The following is a 24,000-nucleotide window of genomic DNA, read 5'->3' on the forward strand; positions in this document are numbered from 1 at the left end:
TTATTTAAAGTATCCAAACACATCTTAAAGTAGATTAATGATACACACCATCATAAACGCTGAGCCCAGGGAAGTGGATGCGATTGTTTACAGCTGACTGCCTTTATTACTTTACCTGCCTTTGTTATCAGCAGCTTTCATTTCAGCCACTTCCCCAGATAATGCAAACCATTTAGAGACTTGCCCCAGAGATCTGTTGTTTACTCAGGTATATCAGTCCTCATTGTGTTGTAATCACTTCTCCATCTATTCAACCGACCAACCAAGACCTTTTCAGAATATGGCACACACCTTTGTAGAATTTAGAAACAGGATCTGCAGAGCAAAAAATAAGCCATATTCAGTACATTTTTTAAAGAATTTATTTTAATTATTTCTGGGGATTCGACTTGAATAAAACGAAAAAAGATCTCAGGTATTCATCCCTAGGTAGTCATTTCCCTTCTAGACTCTGACAAGATGAAACATTAGAGAGAAACAAGCAAAAAAAAAACAAAAAAAAAACTAGGTTCAATATTTCCACATTTTATCGTTCCTGACATCAGTTTAATATTAATGCAGGTGTAGTGAGGATAGGATGGTAAACATGGAGCTTCTTTCGCCTGGTGGAAACTTTTTCAATGAAAGTTCACTGTGGTAAGAAAAGAAACACGTATGCCTACACTCACTCACTGGAACAGCATGGAGTGTGTGTCTTTGATGTGCCTCGGGTTATGAGGTCCAGATGATGGTTTCATGGCAGCAGCTGCATCACTCAGCTGGAGCAGCACAGTGCCCGTCCATCTCTGTTTAAAAAGTGAGCTGCCCTCACAGAACATTATACCAAATAACTAGCAATGTGTTATTATTGTTACTGGCAGCTAGAGAGAAAAAAATCGAATCAATATGTCTTCCTTACAACCACCCGTTCCCTTAAAACAGAAGCAGTTCTCCTCAATACACCTGGCTGCACCTAGTTTTTCTAGGTACTTTAGGGAGGTAGATTGTTTCATCCCAGAGACAGCAACAGTTCTTCTTTAGGTACAGTATGTCTTCTATCTCTTCATGTAATCCCAGCCTCAGGGGCAGTTTGACATTTTGGGAAATACATTTATTTGCTCAATCACCAAGAGCTAAATAAGAAGATCGATACCACTCCCATGTCAATAGGCTAAATATGAAGTTACTGCCAGTGCCAGCAGCTGGTTCGGTTAGAACAAAGATTGAGTGGAGGGGAAAACAACACAGCTCGTACAGCATCTGTGTCTTTCTCCCAGCATCCCAGCATCTCTAAAACACCAACAAGTACCACAGTATATCTTTTATTTTTAACCCATTCAAGCAAGTAAGCATAAAGCTGACACATTGTGGTTTTATAAGTGCTGCACCAGAGTCCTCCGCAACCACACTGTAATGACAGGCCTCCAGGAAGTCACTTCCCCCGGCTAAGAAATAGAGCAGCAAATATCCACCCACATCCCACAAGTCGAAACTATCTTCACCAACTCGCTATGACAAGACAGTGTTTTCAAAATGTCTCCAAATGTCGCACAGCATAACCAACAGCTACCCACGCGGTATCTGTCTGTGAAGCAAGCAAATAAACAAACAAAAACCTTTATTTCACCTGCCAGATGCTTTGGGGACAGCGGACACTTGGCTGTCAGCTAGGGCTCATCGTCTCTGCTGAATGGTGCAGAGGAAGTGGCAATAAGTTACTTTATTTGGGTTTTTGACGGTGGTTATGATAAGTCATGTTTGTTGTTGTGCCCATTTGCGGAGTCATTTAGCATCCCCCCGGGTTGCGTTGACAAAGAGGCAGATCAGATTTTGGAGGAGTTTGAAAGAAATAATTGTTTTGGTTCAATGGCTTTTGGTTTAGAAAGTGCTGCATTATCCATAGAGACTGCAGGGTTATTTGGATATTACCAAGGAGATGTGTACTCAGAGATTAAATAAATGCACATATATTCATGCAGTGTTCATTTTTAGAAGCTTCTAATATTCAGATCGCAGACTTAGTCTCTGTTCTAGTAAAAACAAACTGTCCATCATCAGCCTTTTTTACTACAGCATATGACTGTAAACAGTTCTGCATCAAATCTGTGTGCTTGGTATTTCTCTGTGGTTAAAAAAAATAAAAAAAAATAAAAAAATCAGCCGCTGATTCATCTTTTCCCTCTTCAGGTGCAACTGGTGCAATAAAGGCTTCAAAAAGTCGAGCCATCTGAAGCAGCACGTGCGCTCGCACACCGGGGAGAAACCATACAGATGTCACCTGTGTGGGCGAGCCTTCGTGTCAGCCGGAGTCCTGAAGTCCCACCTCAACACACACACAGGTGAGCTCGCTTCATAGAGGTGCTGATCTCTCAAATCAATCTCTTAAATGTCCTTCCTTTCTAAATGAATCAAACTTTCCACATTCAAACCTTTTAAATGTCATGAGTCCTTTTAAATGTAAGACCCCCTTTGTATTTAAATCGAAATACCTGATGAATTTCCAGCTGTCACATTGTGGTGGAAAATAATGGATTACCTTATCTCCTCAAGCCCAGTCCTGCATTTCATTCACAACAAAGTGAAAAAAGAGTCTTTATTTTGATGTGATGAATTGGATCTGGGAAATTGTGGGAAAAAAGAGAATACCCTCTGAATTTATGAAGAGAAAGAAGGATCATGATCATAATTAAGTTTTTAACTAAAATGTTTAAATGGCTAAACTTATTAGAAGTTTTAGTTTTGTATTTAGATACAGACAATGCCACATTCATATGAAAGTTTCCTTTTATTTAGGACTGTCAAAAAATATGACAAATTAAAGTCCTCTGGTTTTATAATGTGACTTTTTTTGTTGTTCATAGATTAAAATTCCTGTGATGAAATTAATTTATTTTCAAAAATACAACTTCCTCACGCCTTTCTCTCTCATCTCCCACTAACAGGAGTGAAACCCTTTAAGTGTAGTGTTTGCGACGCCTCATTCACCACTAATGGCAGCCTGAACCGCCACATGATCATCCACATCAAATCTTTCAAATGCTCCATGTGTGACGAGAGCTTCAGGACCAGCCTGCTGTGCAAAAAGCATATGAAGAAGGAGCACGCTGTGGAGGAACAAAGTAAAGATGCCTAGATATCATCTGACTGACAGTTACATGACTGAGTTGCACACTGACTAATTACAATACTGCTATATCTCTGTAGTCAGAAAGAACTCTAAAAGGATTTCTAGGGAAATGAGACTGTGAACATGAAGACTTGCATGTAGTGGAAAAACAGTTTTGTTTTTTTAACTCAACTGTTTTGAGTTAAGGTTTCAATTGATGTTTGTATGGAAATAATTTTCAGTTGTGAAGAAAAAACTGTTTTGTTTTTTTTCCCAATTTGAAAATGTATCAGTTTGGATGCATCTTTGTCTCAGTTTGAGCTGCCTACCCTGGCAAATTATGATAACAGAGCCCTTCTCTCTCAGTTATAGGTCTGGAGAGTCAAGATGTTGATGAAGATGATGAAGAGGAGGAAGGCGATCAGAAGTTATCAAAGAGGAGGGGCTTGGAAATCATCACTTTCACAGAGGAGCAGACAGCCGAGCTGGCAAAGGATCCTGGCGAGGAGGCCTCGGTGTCGGAGCGGATCCTCGCCCAGTCAGCAGCCGAGAGGGATCGGATCAGCGAGATCAAGGACAAGGCCGTGGAGCTGGAGACAGAACCCAAGTTTGCAAACTGTTGCAACTTCTGCCCCAAGAGCTTCAAGAAGCCCAGTGACCTTGTCAGGTAATAACAACATCAATGACATTTACAGTTTAAGACAATCAAGTCAGATTGCCATAGTCTCTTGTGAGACTCTACACATGCAAAGAAAATATTTCCATCTTATCTCTTTGAGGGAAGTTGTGAGGTATATTCTCATAACTGTTGCCAGCTTGTGTAGATAGCGGCTGATTTATTCTCTCAAGTGCTCCTATCATTATTGCCCTGCCAGAGTCAGAGAAAGAGTCGGAGTCAATCAAAAACTATTAAAATGACAGTGAAGGCAGAGATGTTTCACAGTCGGCAGTCGCCCTCTCTGACAGATGAGGGTACTCTACGTGAATTGTTCAGTCTCAAAGCACAAGTCTGAAATGAATTATGACTCAGACTTTTGGAAAGAATTAATATTAATGGACCGTTTCTATCTGACATCCACAGCGTGTCTGTGTAAATGCAGCCTAGAGTGACAGTAGCTCAGGTGTAATCAATTAAAATTCAAAGAGGTCCAGTCAGACAGAAGTTCCTGAAGCAAAACGCTCTAATAAGACATGTTAGAACTGAGAGAGCTTTTGAGAAAATGTTCATCTTAAAAAGAAGTACTTACTTTTAGAAACGGTGGAACAACAAACAGATTTAACACTTCCATCACATCTTATATGTCACTTCCACACTTATTTTCCCCTGGGCATGTATACAACTCACTGACTCCAGTCACACTGGCTGAGTAGCATCATGTGAGATGATTTACTATGCATGTAATTGATCTGTAATTGATATGCTGGGCTGCTTAACTGCCAATGTAAAGGCAAGAAAACCTGCTCTGGTTGAACAAATGTTTTTGGTTAGATTGGTTACTAGTCTAAAAAACAGACAAGGTTTCTCACATGTTTAAAGTAATGAATACAATTTAATAACAAATAAAACATAGGGGGAAAAAACAATCATGACAGTCTGCCAGGAAAACACTGTCACTCTATGTGTTTCTCATAATGTGATTCGAGAAAAGGATTTACTGGGGATTTGTGAAAAGAAAATTCATAAATTGAGCAGAACCTTGTGGCTTTTACTTTCTTTGCCTAAACAGCTCAGAACAGAAGACTTGATTGTGTTTTCGGCTCATAGGATTTGTTTTAATGACAGTTCAGCACGTAGAAAGTTCTACAGCATCTTTTGGATATATTTGTTGGCAAAAGTGAAATCTTTATATACATTGCAGTGATGCAAGTACATAAATCATTGAATGTGTCCAAACAACGCTAAACACAGACAGTATCCCCCCGCAGATTTTGCTCTTTGACCATCTCTGAGTGCTTACTTGTGAAGTGCTGTAGTGGAAAACACATCTTTGAGTGGGAATTCTAGTATTTTTTAACCTGAGTCTCCATCATGCATTAGAAAATATCGCTTCAAACAGCACGTGTGGAGGCATGTGATTTCATTTAAATATAATGTGCAGTCCCACTGGAGGAATCAACTTGTTTAAAAGGTTATTAGAAGCAAAAAAAACAGCACATTGGTTCGGGATGCTCACAGACTGAGGTTTTATGACTCAGTAAAGTTACGGCTTCAGCAACTGTTTTATGTTTGCTCACGACAGCCTAGGAATAAACAGCAGAAATATGGTGCCACAAAGAGTCAGTTTGAGCAGAGATGCAGCCATCTTTTCTTTTACTTCTACATAAATTAAATTTAGTTTTTCTCCAATAGTAGCATGGTGAGAGTTTGTATCCAGTTTAATGAAACACATTTAGGGAAAGCGCATCACGGTTAGGAGGTCATCCAATTTTCTCTCATTATGCAGAAGCAAGTATGTGTCAGACATCTTAATTAAACATCAATACTGTGAAAATTACAGCAGTTGGTTAATAATGCATAGGGTCACATTTCCAGAGTATCTCTTCATAACACTCAGAAAATAGCTTTGGTAGAGTGTGAGAACATTGATGTGAAGGAATAATTATTATAGCGATATAAATCTGTGTCTCTCTCTCCATGCTCTTGAGCCTGTGAAGTTTTGAACCAGTTGTGACCTATCAGTAAACCACATTTAGCATTTGAGTTTTTTATATTTATAGTCAGACTGCATATGCCAGTTTTTTTTTGGAAGCTCATTTACCAACAGCACTAGGAACTAAAGGCATGAAATGGAAGAGAGCTCTTGGATGATAACCAGTAAACACTGGCGCGTCTGTATCTTGTGCTGTCTGTTTTCATTATGTCACTCGTCTCTCTTTTTTTTCCATGCTAACAAATTTAAGTTGCACTCATCTGCTGCACCCCCTGTATCGAATCCTGACTCAGGTGGCCCCTTTGCTGCATGTCATCCCCCCTCTCTCTGCCTCCCATTTCCTGTCTCTCTAATACTATCAATTAAAAGCGGGAAAAAAAAAATATATATATATACTTAAAAAATAAACAAACCCTTTTGATACATCCTTGTGCTGTTTTATATTCACCTGTGTCAATTTACCTCAATCTCCAGGCACATCAGGATCCATACGGGGGAAAGGCCGTACAAGTGTGATGAATGTGGGAAGAGTTTTACAGTGAAATCCACCCTGGACTGCCATGTGAAGACACACACGGGTTAGTGCTTTACCATGAGAATTACTGAGGAACCTTTAGATAACCTTAAGGAAGATTTTTTTTCTTAACATTTTAGAAAAGCTGATGCAACTGTGGTTTCTGGGCAGTAGACACAGGCAAGATTTTAGAGCACCTATTTAATGATCATTTTTATTCTCCTTTATCCACTGACTATTTTTATCTGTTGTTTTTATTGTACCATGTTTTACTTATTTATTGTTTAAATTAATTGCACTGATCTCCAAACGGTGGACGTGTGAAACACAATTTCATTTTTATGTGACACAAGTCAAGTCAAGCTTTATTTATATAGCACCTTTAGCCAAGCTGCTTTATAATAAAAAAAAAAATACAATTAAAGTTAAATACATCAGATAAAACCACAATAAAATAAACATAAAATGTAAGAAACAATAAGAACTGTCATGAAAAACAATCAGTCAGTCAGGAGTGTTAAAAGCCAGGGAGAAGAGGTGGGTTTTGAGCAGGGATTTAACATTTTCTAAATTTGGAGCTGTTCCAATGCAGAATGGCAAGTTGTTATAAATAAAACTGATCTATCTATATCAAGCCAGTAGCCAGTTAATTTAGTCCACTGACCAACCACGGCTGCAGAAATCAAATTCACGACTCTTCATGACTTCTTCGTCTTAACCCATCTAGTTAACTGATGAACTCAACCCCTTGGGCTTGTTCTCCTTCTTGGTGCTGCCATCTGTGCACAAAAAGCGATTTCAGTCCAGCTCTCATCTGTGGTTCCCTGATAGTGGAACAAGTTAGCGAACACTATCATAGCGGTGTCCTTTTCTGCCATCAAGGGTTCATTAAGATGCATCTCTGCAGAGGTCGCTTCCTGTTCTAACACCCTAACATGTCTAACTAGCACTTATTTTCAGTGCTCTTCTCCTCACACTTATTAAATAGATGTAGCACTTAGTATTTACACCAACTGCGCTGAAGCTTTACCGATGTCCCTTGGGTACAGAAAAAGCAAGTGTAAAAATGGCACATTGCTGTTTTGTACAAAGCCCGGCACATAACCACTCTTGGAATCACATTGTGTTGTTGTTTTTTTCATTTTGTCTAATGTTTAAATAGTTAAAGAAGGGAGAGAGAACAGAGCCCGACTAGCTGTTTCCCCTGCTAACCAGCTCTGGCCTGCTCAATGTATGTACTCATCTGTCAGCACCAAAGCAAATAAGGACACTTCCCGTACTACTTCCCATATTTGGTGTGTTCCTTAAACAGGAGTGTAAATCAGTATGTGTTTTAACAGTTAACATGTACACGGTGTTATATAACAGTTTCTCTCTCAACCACATTGAGACCTTTCTAACTACTTTAGAGGAATTGGAAGTGAAGTTAAATAATAGCTTCCTTGGCTGATTGCAGACTCTTCAGGGCTGTCCTTGTCATTTCAAAGCTGTTATACATTTGCAACAACCAGGACAGTTACATCACAGCTTACGTAACCCATGAAACATGAAGGAAAGAGAGGACTTTTTGACTGCATGCAGACACCGAGCTGCTACATTCTGGAGTAGTGATGAAGCTATAAGTTATATTCGTCTGAATGCACCTGACATTATTACTTATCTTTGCAGGTCAGAAACTGTTCAGCTGTCACATGTGCAACACCTCCTTCTCGACAAAGGGCAGCTTGAAGGTGCACATGCGCCTGCACACCGGCTCCAAGCCCTTCAAGTGTCCCTTCTGTGAACTCCGCTTCAGAACATCAGGACATCGTAAAACACACATCCAGTGCCACTTCAGGCCCAGCAGCGACAGCCGCAAGTCCAAGCGGTCCGCCTCATCTGCTGGGCAGAGCGGTCAGGGTCAAGACCCAGGGACTGGGCAGACTGTGGCCCAGGGGCAGCAGCAGGCTACATCAGACGCTCTTCAATCTGTGGGTCTGTTGCAAACATCCAACTCTGATCCCAACATTTACCTCCCAACAAACCAAGTCCTGACTGGGCAGTTTGACCAGAGCCTACTGCAACAAGGACTGGTTGGACAGGCCATCCTGCCTGCCTCCATGTCAGGTAGGCATCGTGGATGGGTCGTCACACATACAAGCAACACACAGAGAAAGAAAATACATCATGCAGAGCAGTATAAGATGAATTTGCATATTTTGCTTTATGTATAGCAGTATAGCAACAGGATGATTTACAGTAGTTTAGTTTATTAAGATCCCCGTTAGCCTTTGCAAAGCAGCAGCTATTCTTCCTGAGGTCTTTTCATTTTCATGAGTGACTTTACATACCAAATATAAAAGACACATACTTAATACATACAAAATGAAAATACATATAAAAGACACATACTTAATATATACAAATTAGGGCTTTGACATTTGCCCAAAAAATCATATTCGAACTTCGTTTGTTTATTAATATATATATATTCGAATATATTCGAATATTTATTGATAATATTTTGCCCCGTCCCCGTCGGACAATCCGGTCACTTCGGGCGAGTTTCGCTTTCACTGCTTTCATGCATGCGCGCTTCTCTCTGTGTGTGTGTGTGTGTGTGTGTGTGTGTGTGTGTGTGTGTGTGTGTGTGTGTGTGTGTGTGTGTGTGTGTGTGTGTGTGTGTGTGTGTGTGTGTGTGTGTGTGTGTGTGTGTGTGTGTGTGTGTGTGTGTGCGTGCGCATGCCAAAAAGAAACAGCGCTATGCGGAGATGAATGGAAAGATGACATGCGGCGGTGGTGTAGCCTATTTGCGACAATTAAGAAAGAAAAGAAAAACGGCCCGCCACTACTAAATGAATGTAGAGGAAACACTGTATATTTCAACTTCTCATACAAATACACATGGAACACCCAAAACGAACATTAAACATCAGAATTACAAGCTCCTACATTCAATCATCACAAAACATGTAGTGTATATCCTGTCACACAAAGATGCCATGACCCAACACTCAGAACAGGTATTTACAAATGACCTGTTTGCAATACCTAACTCTTCCATAGATCAGAATACACATATATAGTTATTATTTAAATTGGAACCACCTTATATATGATAATTTAATATATAATATAACCCTAACACTATGATCAGAGGTTTGTTTTGATATAGAGCTTCGATGAAGTCACAGTCACAATGTATCTAAAACAGTAAAACTGAGGCACAAAGATGTTTATGAACCCATAGATTCCCTGCGGGATGTCATGGACACCCCGCCGACAACGCATTTTATTTTTTCCTTTGGTGCTAACGCCGTGTGTAACGTCAGTCTGATGATTCATGCGCTCTAGTTTGTGAGTGCAGCTGAAACACTGCAGGGATCATCATTCCCAGTGTCAGTCATTCGGTTGGTATTCAGTTGGCAGCATCGGCGCTGTTTCTCAGGACAAGATGAATTGCATGCCCATCCCTGATGAGGCCCGTGCCAGGAGAGAGGAGGCTGCCTCATCACCCCCAAGACACCTTCTGTGTACTCTCTCAGCTCCAATCACAAAATACCACTTGATTTCGTTTTATATGATAAATCTGCTTTTGTTTGGAACCACATAAGAGCCTCCAAACATTCATTTATGATGCCTGAAAGCTGCTTAGCCACAATTCATTCATGCTTCAATGGCTGTGCATTGAATATTTCAGTGTGCAAGCTGGGTTCTTGAATTGTATAAATATTTCAAATGAACTTCAGAAATCTGGGTTAAGATTCTTCATCTATTTGATAGAAAGTTTATGTAGCATGCACTAGAAAAGTTGTTTTATCCATGTTTATTTAGATCCACTCCCCATCTTGGGCCTACAAATTGTTCTAGATCTCCAGTAGACAACTTTGTGCTGGATGTTAGAGAGCAGCACTATGTTCATACTTTCCTCAAAACACTCCAGATTGGTCAAGGTTAATGTGTCAACTTCAGTCTAACTGCCCAGTGCAGCCATGAAATTGCTTTCTCCACACCGTTGCTGGGGCATGACACTTGGCCAAAAAATGTTTTCCAGTCATGGCCTTCTTCAGGTCTCAGACTCACCACTCACAACATCTCTTACACCTCAGTCACTCTGTCTGTTTTTGTATTTTTTTTGAGTGAAGTGTTCAGTTTCTCCTCTCCTTTCATCTCCTGGGGACAAAACTGAATACATCTCTAGATTCTCGTTGTTGTTTTCTCCGGGGGGTTTTCTTTTGTTGTTGGATCTTATTGTTGTTCAGTACCTCTGGGACTTCACTGCTTCAGCAGTAACAATCATAGTGAAAATCTGGCCTTTGGCATGAAATATATAATTGTGTCTACCTCTGGGGTCCTGTCTAATTTCTAACAGTTTCAGGCAAAGTCCACTTTTAATAAAGGCTGTTATTTCATTACCTGCTACAAGCTGCTTATCAAGAGCAGTAATCTTGGTTTTTATTAAATCTTAAAAATGTCATATTATTATTTTAAGATTACAATCATGAATGCTTGATTGAGCTTTATCAGTGGGTTGTTCATAAATTGTGGTCATATTTTGATTTAGGTTAAGGCTAAGGTTATTAAGTTGAGCATCAGTACAAAATGTGAAATATTTAAATATGTCCTTGTGTGTATTTCTATGTGTGTGTCTGTGTGTTTTGCAGCTGCAGGAGACCTGACTGTGTCTCTGCCAGATGGCCTGACCACACTGGATGGCATCCACCTGCAGCTGACGCCCGCCAACCTGGTGTGCCCCAATGTCCAGATCTCTGGCATCGACACCAGCAACATCAACAACATCACGCTACAGGTTACACACACACCTCCTACCGAGCCTTGTGTTTCTTACAGTACATGTGTGTCGCCACCTTGACCCTTGAATTGTGAGAGAGTAAGGTTGTTAATTTGAGCCTTTTCTGTCTGTCATGATTCAAGTTTAAGTTTGTCAATATTAAAGAAACTAATATACTTCTTGAACCACACAACTACCAAGCTAAAATTATCACTATATTATATAGCTGAATTGTTGTTTACATTATCCAGTGGTAGAGACACTCTAGTGTAAGAGCTGAAGTGTTGCATAGCTGCTTTATTAGCATTATATATATATATATATATATATATAGCGCCTCTTCTCTACAGTTTAAGAATAATTTATGTTTACATATTTATGATATATTATATTGTGTTAGTTATATACTGTGTTATTGACCAGATATGCAGTTGCACTTTTTAAATTGCATTTGCTCTGTTTAATTGCACTCAATACCTGATTAAGAGTAATGTTTTAATTAAATAAGACAGTAGCTTATTTCCCCAATAACACAACAAGGCTTTAACCTCTTGTCTTTCCTCAGTTCAGTTTATTCAGCCGAAGTCAGCTGAAGCAAAATACATTATAATTATTCCTGTGTGTCATTTCACTCAATTACTTAAACAAATTAGTTAGTGCAAAATGTTTTTCTAAGTGTTGATGCATGATTAGCTTTTTAAAATCTCAATACAGGACCTTCCACAAGCGTATTATATTTACACAACTAGAGAAAAACGCAACAGCCTCTCAACCTTGTCTTTTAATTAGATTTACTGCTGAGAGACAAAGGTGTTGTGCTAATGCATCCACTAAATGCACATTAAGTATGTGCTTATGTGAGAACTCTCAATGCCAAAATGGCCAAGGTCTGAACAAATGTTGGACTGAATTTTTGTCCAAGATGGGATGGGGCCACTGCGTCAGACCTTGAAAACCCTACACTGAACCAAAGAGCACAAGGACAATATTCAGCATGGCTGTATTACGGAAAACCAATGATTAATTTTGTTCAGTCATCTGAGAAAATAATGAATCATATTTGGTTTTTATCACATCTGATCTGCATTTTGTGATTGAGATTCATGATGTTTGTTTTGGTTAACTGAAATTGAAATGCTGGGATTTGTTCAGTGTTTCTTTTTCTGTCTATTTTTTCATTTAATTTTTTATATAAGTATTACAGCAGGTGTGGCAGGGCCTACTGTATAAGACAACAATATATGCAGCTCATGTATGTCAAACAAATAACAGATTGTGATTGGTCAGTGAGTCCAGTCTCCAGTGCATTCGTGCAGTTCAGCCTCATGTATTGTACACCCAGACAAATAGTGAAGGTCGGTGAAGAAACAGAGGGACATACAGAAGACTGTAAAAACTTTATGGATTTTTTTAACGGTCCACCGGCCCTACATTGCGACGGGATTTCTCCCAGAGCTCCTTGTGGTCAGACTGACCTTGACAGGCTGTTGTCAGTGTGAGAGAGAGAGAGAAAAACAGAGAGCGGTCCTAAGCAAATAAATGTTTTTGATTGAAATTCAATGTAGCAGTTGTTGTCAATAGATCAAATACATTCATACTTGGGGAACATTCATATTCATTCAAGATTAATGTTAATTGATGCTCATTTCATCTCCCTTAACTGGATGTATTTTAGATCACAGATGCAAGTCTTGTCAGAGATGCCAGTGGGTGGGACTCTTCTGACAGACTCACCCTACATATTTCAAAAAGGAACTCCTCTGGCCTTCGGGCTTTTGCTTTTTCCCTGACACATGTCCTGTGTGTTTCTCTCAATTTCCTGTTCAGCATCTGCCTTTCCCTTTGATCTAAAGCAGTGCTTTCTCTTCCAGATTGACCATACCCTCCTGCAGCAGACCTTGCAGCAGGGCAGCCTCCTCTCTCATCCTCTGAGCGTTGACACCGGCCTCGTCTCCCACCCCGGCAGCCAGCTCATGTCCACCGCTGACCCCTCGGTATCCGCCAATGTCGTCATCCACCCCCTGACCAGCCTGGCCCTGCAGCCGTCCACCATCACACCTGCACAGGTCACGATGGCTGGCCTGTCTGAGCAGGAAGCCACAGGTATGTTTGCTGGGAGAGATTGAACTGGACGCCCTCTGGTGTGAGCCAAATAACTGATACAGTCTCTCCTCTGGGTCCTGCAGGTTCGCAGGACCTAAGCCATGTCATGAGTAGCTCTGGCCTGGTTGCTGGGGGCAGTAATGGTCAGGAGATCACACTGACCATCAACAACTCCAGCCTGTCTCAAGCCCTTGCCCAGGTACAGGCCCAGGCCTCGGCTGCTGGTTCCAGCTCTGCAGCAGGAAACCCTCAAGAGATCACCCTCACCATATCAGGTATGGACCACCACACCACTGGCTCATCAGAATGACATGCAATTTCAATGCAACATACTGCAAACACTTATCTTTTCAATCATCCCCAAGATCAATAATATATTCATTGATTTCCTCACTTGTAAACATGCTGGCTTGCTGCCAGTGAAAAAAAACAAACCCAGGACTGAGTCACAGTATATATATATATTATTTTTTTTTTTTTCATTCTGTAGCTGCTTCACAAATCAAGATTAAGCCCCTAGTATTAGAGAGTATGAGTGATACACCTTCCCCACAAGCCATGTCATTGCATATCAGCTCAGGATCCAGGCTGTATCCACAGCGTAGGTGAAAGCCGAGGCTGCCTCACTTTTCTCAGCTCTCCTGAGACACCATAGATCATTTCCGCCTGCATGACTGGAGCAGTCAGAGAATTTCCCCTGAAAACAACTTGGTCTTTCTTTCATTCACCATTCTGATAGATTTACTGTGTTGTGATTGAAATCCTTTACACTACAGCAGTGGTAAACTATTCTTATTTCTAAGCTTATTTTTCTTTTCTCTTGAACCTACACCAATACTTATTTTTAAGAAATTTTCAGCACAATTCTGTTTTTTTCATTAACTAGAATAAGTGGGAAAGAAATGCAAAAAATAGCCAAATATCTCAAGTCTCACAGTTTGTCCAAATTTAACACCTCTGGGAAATGTATCCAACAACACTGCTAAGTCCTACCTGATCCTAATGGTCGAAAAAGAGTAAGAGCCTGAAACTGTGTGAAAACTATTACTCATTCCTGCTCTAAAAACGACTTGTTTTCATCATGTTTCAGGTCAGGATCTGCTCCCTCAGCATGGCAACTCTAATGGTACCGAGATGAACGGCAGCATCAGGCTGGCATCGCCGCTCAGCAGCCAGCCCACGAGTGCAACCTTAACCATTACCAATGACCACCTCCTACCTCAGAGCCCCGCCAACACTGGAATGGCAGGTGAGGACTGGAATATAAATCTGTGCTTTTGTCTAAATTGACAGAAGAATATTGTAGTGGAAAGTCATAAAGTATATTCAAATCATCTTAAATCCCTGAAGCGACTGTAGCGTCTTGCCGAGCTGGTCCCGAGTTACACAATCAAAGGCCGGTGTTGCTCATCTGCTCATCTGTGATGTGATTACCTTGAGGCCACAGCGAGATCCAATTTGCATTTTTAGCACATTCTACTTATGTGTAGTGTATGTGTGTTGAGCCCCTGACTTTACAACCATAAATGTATCTATATATAATATTTATAAAATGTACTCTTAAAATAACAGTGAAATACTGCTGCATTAACTTAAACCCAGGTTAAGTTAAGTAAAGTAAGTTTAGTTTAGTTCAGTTTAGTATGGATCCCCATTAGTCACTGCCTCAGCAGCGACTGTTCTTCGTGGGGTCCTATGTTACAATATAAAATAAAAATATATATGCTCAATCTGAAAACACATATATATACAGGTACACATATAAATATACAAATATTACATACATGTTCAAATATTTAAGACATTTAAGACAATTCTCAAGGTTTTTATTGGTCAGCCAACAATACTCCTGACTGTAGCTCATTTTAGGACCAACACACTCATGGCTGCTGAAGTGGGTGCAAGTGTTTTTTCTATTTCAACAATATGCATGATTTTTTAGTCCGAAACTAGCAAAGACATTTGTGTTGTGCTTTGAGCTGCTCAATGCCAGGTGGAAGACAGGACCCTACACAGGATTAGTTTGTAACTGTAAGTAAATCCATCTGGAAGGTGAGATGAGTCATGAAATGTGCTTACTAGTACCTGGAGAGTACAGGTAACCTATGAGACTGTTAATGTATCTAATTTATCAAATTTAATTAATTACAATCTGCTAGCCTCCATTGTTTAAAAAAAAAAAAAAAAAGATGTGTCCCTTTAAGAGAAAATACATTTGAAAAGTCTTCTGGAAATTCATGGTTACAAACAAACCAGTTCTTCTCTTCCCGTCAGCTTTTCTCACCAAAGCTCTACTCAATAAGAGTCTTACAAACACACACAAAACCCATCTTTGACCTGCACCGTGTCAGCAATTAGTGACCTGCTCCACTCACTCTTAACACCACTTGATTCAAGTCCAGCACCTAAAACCAATAGTGTGGCAGCAAAGAGGGAGATGCTCAGCTGGCTGTTGTGCAACTATCACCCATCAACCCACTTGAGCAGCACTGATTAAATTGCCACCTATTTAATGGAATGAGCCTGCATGTTAAGCGGGAGGACTTTGTCTTTGCCGCTGCAAACCATTGTAATCACTCCCAACATGTTGACAATCAGACACCGGCTGCGTAGGTGAAGTCTGACCTCCTGCTGCTTTAAACAACGAAGAATAGATTGCATTAACAGAAAACTCCTTCTGTAGAGGTGACCAAGCAAGAAGCCTTTTTCTGTGCAGTGTAGAGCAGACATCACCGAAAATAGCTACTTCGTATACAAAGGACGCATGATAGGTGTAGTTCCCACACATTTATTGCCAGTGCAAGATCTAACATGAATAATGTGAGTGGTTCGTCTTAAGATCAGACTCCTTTTATGGTTCAAAAGAAGCTTCATCTCCCTCTGGCACCAGTGAGATACCAGGATAAAACTAAGGCATTGATGGAGAGGCTCAAACAGTCTCTAGTCTCCACCAACACCCTTTTTATGATATGGTTTGCTAAGGTGTGTGCCCATAACTACAGTACAGCATCATCATCAAAGTATGGAGAAGTTGAAATAGCTATAAAAGAGACTCTGGGGGGCGAATAAGGCCCTGGCCCAGCACATCACATATACAAATGCAAAAATTGCCATATTGGAAAATTGACACCCAGGATCAGATCAGTGAATGCTTTTCTGCAGACTGACTGTTCACTAAGCCCCTTCCTGATTGCTGTGAAGCTTTCCGTTCTCACAAGCAACACAGGCTTTTTGCAGTTGTAATGAATGCTGGCAGATTTGCCAGTAGAGTCATTTTTGAAACAGCTGGTGTTCTGTTTCACAGACGTAAACAAAAGCAAGGCTTTCATTTCTAGCCCACGACTGTCTTTTATTTTTATCATTTCTGGACTGTGGCTGTGTCTAGCAGATTATTGATTAGGTAACATGCTAGTTAGCTGGGAATGTTGGCCTTTTTATTTAGCAGACATTAAAAGACAAATGCAATTTTGCTGTTGTATTTGAGCAAATAGTATAACTCTACTTAGTAGTTTCTTGTGTGTTGAATTACACACTGCAGCATTGACAGAGCTGAGCCTTGAAGGATCAGAGTTAGCTCAGAACATCATCTCTTTCTTCTTTTATCTGTTAGTGCTATAAAAGGAATCTTTAATGTACAGTGCACCACGGAAATGTTTCAAAATTGTACTGCCTTACAACACTTGTGTATTATCAAGCTGAAATGTAGTTATTTGATCTTCCATATAATTAACAACCAACAGACTAGACTAACGGCATTGAAAATACAGAGCCAGGAGGGCAGCCTCAGCGGAACAGTTGTACTTTCCACCCAGTCTAACAGAATGAACGCTATGACAAAACAGTTTCCTCTGTTCAGGTTGTGCAACATTTAAGAACTGCCTGGACAGAATCTGTGACGTTATACAGACAGGAGATGGTACTTGTAGTGAATCACTAGGCTATTGAACACAGCTGCAGCAGTGGTCTGGAGCAGCCATACTACTCAACATACTAATACTAATTGGCAGATGTTCTCACAAGTGAGGACCAACACTTAAATGATGTCATGCACAATTAGACATTTACGCAAACTTAAAAAAACAAACTCAAAAAGCAGACAAGTGCCTTTGACTTAGCACAAGAATTATCTGTGGAAAATGATGCTTCAGTGACTGAAGGATGTTGCACAGCCAGACTCAACAGATGGCGCTCAAGGAGAAAACCATCGCTCACAAAACAGTACAAAACTGCAAAATTAAACTTAAAAAGAAGTAAGGGTGTATTTTGTAATGAATAGGCTTCATCCTTCTTTTACTTCAGTAAAAACAAATAAAAATGTGTGAATTGCTTTATTTATCATTTTTAGTGATACTGAGCAGGCATACTCAGTTTCATTCTATCAGGTTGTTCTCCTGTACATGCGTCTCTCAGGAGGCTGGAGATTTGCATTTAAAAACCCAATTTGTGAATAATCATCACTTAATAGTTGGTGCTGACCCGTCCCTGATGATAAAGCGAGGGGCTTGTTCGCTCATGCAGTGAGCAAATATGATTTTTCCTGTCTTCCTGATTGTTCTGTTGACTGGCTTGCTTGTCACCTGGAAGTTTAATCACATTTCCCGTCTCATCTGTCTCTCTTCATTACCCACCTCTCTCAAGTTGAAAGGGAAACATTCCCACAGCTTTGCAGAGACACAGAGCATCACACAGAGCATGGAGAGCATCTTTGCTGTAGTTGATTAGTCTCGAGCATTCCTGTCACTCCGTATGCAAATACAGTTCAACCTTCACTTTGACTGATAAATTGTATTGAGCCCATATTGGCCTTTTTTATTAAGTTCAAATATTATACTACCACTATAATGGAGGTCCCCTCCTGATCAAATACCCAATTAATACAGTATATGTTACTTTTTAAATCAGGGAGCAGTGAGCTCCGAAAGGGCTTTTAGCCAAATAGTAAGTTGCCTCACCTCAACACATACAGGTGTCCATATTTTGTAGTCATTACAGCATTTGATGCACTGCAGCTACTGGCCCAACATTTAACTCACACTGTAGCCTTTAACCACATTGGCAGTCCCATACATAATGTGGACCAGTGGGCTGTCAAAAAAAAACATTAATTTTGTACTGGATGGGTCTGTCTGTTTACTGCTCCCCTCTGTGTGCCTATCATTCAGGGTGCAGCACACGTTTTACAGGACTGTGCTAACTCACTCATCAGTGTTTACTGATGATGAGAGCACAAGGTCCCCATATTGAATACAAGATTGGTCACTAAGGGAATGTAGCCAGTGACTGTAGCAGTGATCAAATTACACTAACCTCTAACCTCTTCCTTCGACCTATCAGTGACCAGCCTGCCGCCGAGCACCACCCTGTCACACACTGCTGCATCCCAGAGCCTAGTGATGTCACCAGGAGGCGTGGCCAGTGACGGCAGCGTCACACTAACCCTTGCTGATGCACACAGTATGCTAGAGGGCGTCACTCTAAACCTCAACGCACAGGTAAAAAAAAATATTACAAGGTGGTGATTTTAAAAACCCAGATTGTCTTAAAATGCACTTTAGAGATCATAAACAATCCAATGATTGAATTAAGTGTGTGAGTTTGTTTTGGTCCTCAGGGTCAGACATATCCTGCAGTGCTGAATGACTCTGGTTTGTCAGGGCAGTCAGCCAGCTCAGGCCAGCAGGTCATACTGGTCAGTCATCATTCCCAGTCTGCCAACGGAGCATCTGACAATGGATATAATGTACCGGTAAGTGTGTTTGTATCAAGGGGAGGAGCTACGACACAAGGTTGGAAATGGGTTTTGCATTGATGAATTGAGCAAATACTTAAGATGGCAACACAGTAATTGGCTGTAATGGATTACCTATCTTGAGGAAATAAGTGCCAGATCAGTTTTTTATTTTGATATGAATTAATAGGATGAGTTGAGGTGAGGGCGATGTAAACCCACATTCATCAATCAGAAAATTAGGAAATCTGGAAATGTGCACCATGAGTTTTCCAAACTTTCGACTTAAGGCTTACTTTAAAACTTTTGAAGTTTAAGTAATCCATCAAATATTCATTCAGACAAGATTCACATATAAATCTTGTTTATCTATGCTCTAGTGTGCGCTGGAAGTTTTCTTTGAATTTTTGACTGTGATTTATCCTGCACCAGCTGGCACCTAGAAGAAGCACTTAGTAGGCTTTATGCACAGCTCCACTACTTCCTGAACTTAAACAAGCTCCTTTATTTCCTGTCTGACATTATTGGACACACTGATTAATCCAGGTTAAGGTTAATCAGTTTGTCCAATAATGTAAGACAGGAAATAAAGGAGCTTGTTTAAGTTCAGGAAGTAGTGGAGTTGCACATGAAGCCTGTTGCTGTGCACGGGACTTATAAACATTTTAAGTAATCTGTGTCTTTGTGTGTGATTCAGATTTCCGACGACGGGCATAAGGTTGGGAAGGACGCCCAGCCGGAGGGGGATAATCGTAACCAGTGTTACTACTGTAATCAGGTGTGCCGGAACGCCAACTCACTGCGACGCCACTGCAGGCAAGCCCACGGCAAGGACCGCTGTCACGTCTGCAGCCTCTGCAACAAGGCTTTCAAGAGAGCCACACACCTGAAGGTAGGAACTCATCAGCTTTGAAGTGGCCCCTTATTTAAAGATGAATATAGCATTGTATGTGAATGAGTGCGACGGACGAATGAAACTCTCTCCACAGATCTAATTTCTAGCGATCATTGGCTCCATTTCACACTGAAAAATTAGAGATTCAAAGAGTCAGTGAGAAAGAGGACACTATAATCAAAGTGCACTCTTTCTGTATGAAGCAAAAACAAAGAGTAATTAATCAAGGGGATTGTAGATAGACTCTTATAACTTGTCACTCTCATCGACAAAACAAAACACTCAGACAGAGAAGTGTTTTACAGCCAATATACACGTGTCTCTCGATCCTCTCCATGTGGGTGAGACACTCAAGCACATAAACGTTGAGGCTCTCACATCAGAAGGAAAGAGGTGGAAGAGGAGGAGAAGGAGGAGGAGGATATGGTTTTATACACAAGCTCTTTCCCCACCACATGTCATGTTTCTGAGTAAAGGCCACTGGGCCATTGGCTTTCACGTTAGTAAATGTGCCTCAACATGCCGAGCAGTAATTGTCTCTTATAAAAGGAGCGACAATGAGATTAGGTCGGTGTCATGGAGAGAGTGACCGCGCTCCATCCTCTCCAGGCCTCCGGGCTTCTCATTAGTCTGCAATGAGAACTGTGATGTTGATTTTGGATTTTTAAAGGCCCAGTGGCGGAAAGATAAATTGGTAGTGCTGTTATTTTTCATTTTGTTGGCCGGTGGATAATAATTTTGCTATTTAATTATAGCCAGCCAGCCAAAGCCGTGCCTTTTAAAGTTTGGAAACACAGAAAAATAATTAATTTGCTCGACAGGCAGTGCTACATAGGTTAGGGAACATTAATAGACTCTCACAGGGAAGAGCTGAGTGTTTTACAGAACATGAGCCCGACAGCCAGATAAATCAAGGACATGTTTCGCCCACTGCGATGAACTGCATCATCTCCAGCTCGGAGCTCACTTTTACAATTACCTAGTCACCTGAGATTACTAACAATAATGAGATTTTGAACTTTAAAGGTGTAGACTATACAGGTTTTTCAAAAATTTATGAGAAGGGAAGGGATGACAAAGATTTATTGTGACCACGGTGAATGAGGGGGCAAGCAGGGGAACATTGTTTTTCATCTTTTTGTTGCTTGTTTGAAGGTTGTCGAGTTTTTATAATTAGAGTTTTAATGTTTTCCCCAACTTACCCAAGGCACTTTTAATAAACATTGCCTCCACAGTGACCCCAAAAGCCCTCCACACTTTATCTCCTTATAAACTTGATGCAGTTATAGAATAAGCACATTGGCCCTTTTTACAGATCAACAATAATATTATGGCATTGTTCCCATTCGCTTTAATAGACACTCATGCTTTGTGTTGCCCAATATTGATTTGAGCGCTGCTTCCTGAATTTCATCATCTCTGACACAATACATGATCCCAGATTGTTTTTATGGGGATTTACAGACTCACTTTTTCATTGAAAAGATTCTGTCTGTTCACTCAAACACTTTAGAGAGGGATTGAAGTGCCAGGTAGTGTAGTCAGGTGATGCCAGATTCCAGTTCTGTGAGGTTGATGGGGAAACAGCAGCTCATAAAACATTAAAATGTCAAATGTTTATCTTCAGAAAGGTCAGCTCAATGCCAGTTGACTGCTTGAATTCAATAAATATATATGACATCCTGTCTCTGTTCGTCCAAGACCATTTGTATAACTTAATATTTTTATTAATGTGCTTCCCATATAATCCAATATTAGCTCATTGGAAATATATTATTGATCCCTGTGTTAGTTTCAAAAATCTAATATTGAGCACACTATATGTGGAGGGGCAACAGCCAGCCAACCATTTTCTTGAGGTGTCGCTTCTTTTGTTAGAAAACTGTGAGAATATGAATAAACTTGGTAATTTCTCACAGCCTAAAATGGCATTTTGAAATCAATTACAAACACAAAAATTGATCTTTAATTGATTCGTCAATAAATTGTTTGATTTTAAACATACAAAACCACATTGTAGAGAAGTCTGACCTCTTTAAAACCAATAATACAATATTTGTACAATATTTATATTTAGAATATATACTCAGTACATTATGCATAGTATTTTGCCTGTCAGCTACATCATTTTAATGTACTCAAATATTCAAGAATCAGCTGAATGCTAATTTAAGATGTAATAGGTTGTAATATCAGGGGATATCAAATAGATAAACAAAACAAGACCTCACCAGGTTTTCATTTTTCAATATACGACACCGGTAACAGAGCACATCATTAAATACTTGAGACACAAAGAAGAAAGAAGACAGGACTTGGTGGGTGTCCAGACCCTTCACAGTGACTCGGTCAGTTCCTCCAAGGGCGAAATGACAGTAATCTCTGTCATCTGTCAATCTGGAGACACACTATAGGAAAGGCACTTTGTGTCCTACACTGCAATTATGATGATTTTGTTTTTGGTCTGTCCACAGGAGCATGAACGGGTGCACCAGCCAGGCCCGTCACCCAGCTCGCAGAAACCCAGACTCTTCAACTGCCTCTCCTGCGTGAAGGCCTTCGCCAAGCGCAGCCAGTTGGAGAGACACAACCGAACACACACAGGTAGGATAGATACAGTAGAAGATTATGGTTTGGACTGTAGATGCCATCACAGAAATAAACACAGTTTTGGGATTTAAATTAAAATCCACCATTTACAAAAGTACATTTTATGGAATATACACTATACAAACTATTTGAGAAATCATTAAAGACATTTAATTCACTATCATAAAATGTGTATCAGTTTTGTCTCAGTCAGTCACACTTGAGTAATCCATCACTAATGCTACAAAACATGGCCAGTTACTCCCAGTTAGTTAGAGCAACAACAATGATAACATCATTTTTAATTACCAACCTGTTTTTTTTTTTTAAAGCAGCATACTGACTCTCACTGATTTTCTTTAGCACAGGGCTAACGGTCTCCTTCATCAGCTAACTAGCTCGGATTAGTTGGACTGGATTTTAACTTAGTTGTAGAATGAAGAGCCAGCTACCTTATTAATTCAGCAGCATTTTGAGATACGGAGATCAAAATGTCTTTCTTTGAGCTTGTTTCAGTCAACAGACTCTAGCTACAGGTCCGTTATGATTGAATTGGGCTAGTTTGTAAGATGTTGCCCTTGCATTGCCATTGCCAATATTATATTTTCCATTTGCTATTAAGTCTCAGTAGAAGCTGCCAACTAAACTTTGCTCATTAGCGGGCTAAAAGAGTTAAGATGAATAAATAAAAAAGGGAACATTCGTTACTCTGTATCAGTGCTGTGTTTATTTAGCAGAATGATGTTAAATTATTCAGGATTACATTGGCACTGCTGTTGCTGTAGCTAACAGGAGCTAACGGACGACAGTGTAGCATGTGGAGTTTGATGGTTTGAGAGAGGCTGTGACTGAGATACTGAGACACTTAGATGTTATCAGACAGTATTTGTGTATTGTTATCTTGTGTAATGTCATACATACAATATACAAGTCTTTGAGGACAATGGAAACATGTTGGTCAGAAATTTAGTATTCAATGTTTTACCTGTGTACTGCATGTCAGTAATTCCATAGTAAATTCATCAATAACAACAATATTGAGCTGCAGGAGGCAAAAAAAAAAAAGGAATCTTCCGTGTTGGAAACGTCCTCCTACCCAAAGTAATTATTCAATCATTAAACCGAGTTAATGTGTCCAAATCGACAAAGAGCTTTGCCACAGTCCTGAAAATAAAGGACTGGATGTAAAAGCAGCATCATTTTCTTGATTTGATATTTAGCAGCTGTCAGCTTTCCCTTTCACACTCATTATGTCATGCATTCATAAAGACACAGCTACTAAACAGGTAAATGCCCTCTGAATGTCTCCTCTCTGTGTGAAATCCTTGGCACCTAGGCATGATTATCAACCCTCAGTGTACATAAAGAAACAATTCTGTCGGCCTATTACCATTTGAATAGACTAATTTGAATGCTGGTAAGGAAGATTCTGATTGGACTTTTTCTATTCAGGTTCATCTGTCTATGTTTGGTTTTGTCTCTAACAACACAAAAAACTCCTGCCTGATGTCTACGGCATCATGTTCACTCGCATCCAGATCTACAACCCAAACAACATGACAAGGCAACAAGAGGGCTGTACACAGTCTCCTCAAGGCAGGAGTTATTCTATATGAGAGGTACAATATGGGCATTATAGTTTTGAGAATGAGCCTGAAGCAGAA

At 40.1% G+C, this 24,000-nt stretch overlaps 1 protein-coding gene across 1 annotated transcript in view; it reads left to right on the forward strand.

Annotated features, from left to right (window-relative positions):
• znf236 (zinc finger protein 236) overlaps positions 1-24,000 on the forward strand; it is a 57,508-nt gene that overhangs the window by 28,341 nt on the left and 5,167 nt on the right. Inside the window, exons 18-30 of the mRNA XM_083989411.1 lie at positions 2,167-2,318; positions 2,922-3,098; positions 3,452-3,752; positions 6,211-6,314; positions 7,919-8,356; positions 10,894-11,039; positions 12,893-13,124; positions 13,208-13,399; positions 14,215-14,373; positions 18,459-18,616; positions 18,736-18,870; positions 19,550-19,744; positions 22,222-22,351. Of these exons, the coding sequence (XP_083845537.1) occupies positions 2,167-2,318; positions 2,922-3,098; positions 3,452-3,752; positions 6,211-6,314; positions 7,919-8,356; positions 10,894-11,039; positions 12,893-13,124; positions 13,208-13,399; positions 14,215-14,373; positions 18,459-18,616; positions 18,736-18,870; positions 19,550-19,744; positions 22,222-22,351 (2,519 nt within the window). The remainder of the gene's footprint in view (positions 1-2,166; positions 2,319-2,921; positions 3,099-3,451; positions 3,753-6,210; positions 6,315-7,918; positions 8,357-10,893; positions 11,040-12,892; positions 13,125-13,207; positions 13,400-14,214; positions 14,374-18,458; positions 18,617-18,735; positions 18,871-19,549; positions 19,745-22,221; positions 22,352-24,000) is intronic.

Source organism: Trachurus trachurus (assembly GCF_905171665.1).
Source record: "Trachurus trachurus genome assembly, chromosome: 16".
NCBI classification, from domain to species: Eukaryota; Metazoa; Chordata; class Actinopteri; order Carangiformes; family Carangidae; genus Trachurus; species Trachurus trachurus.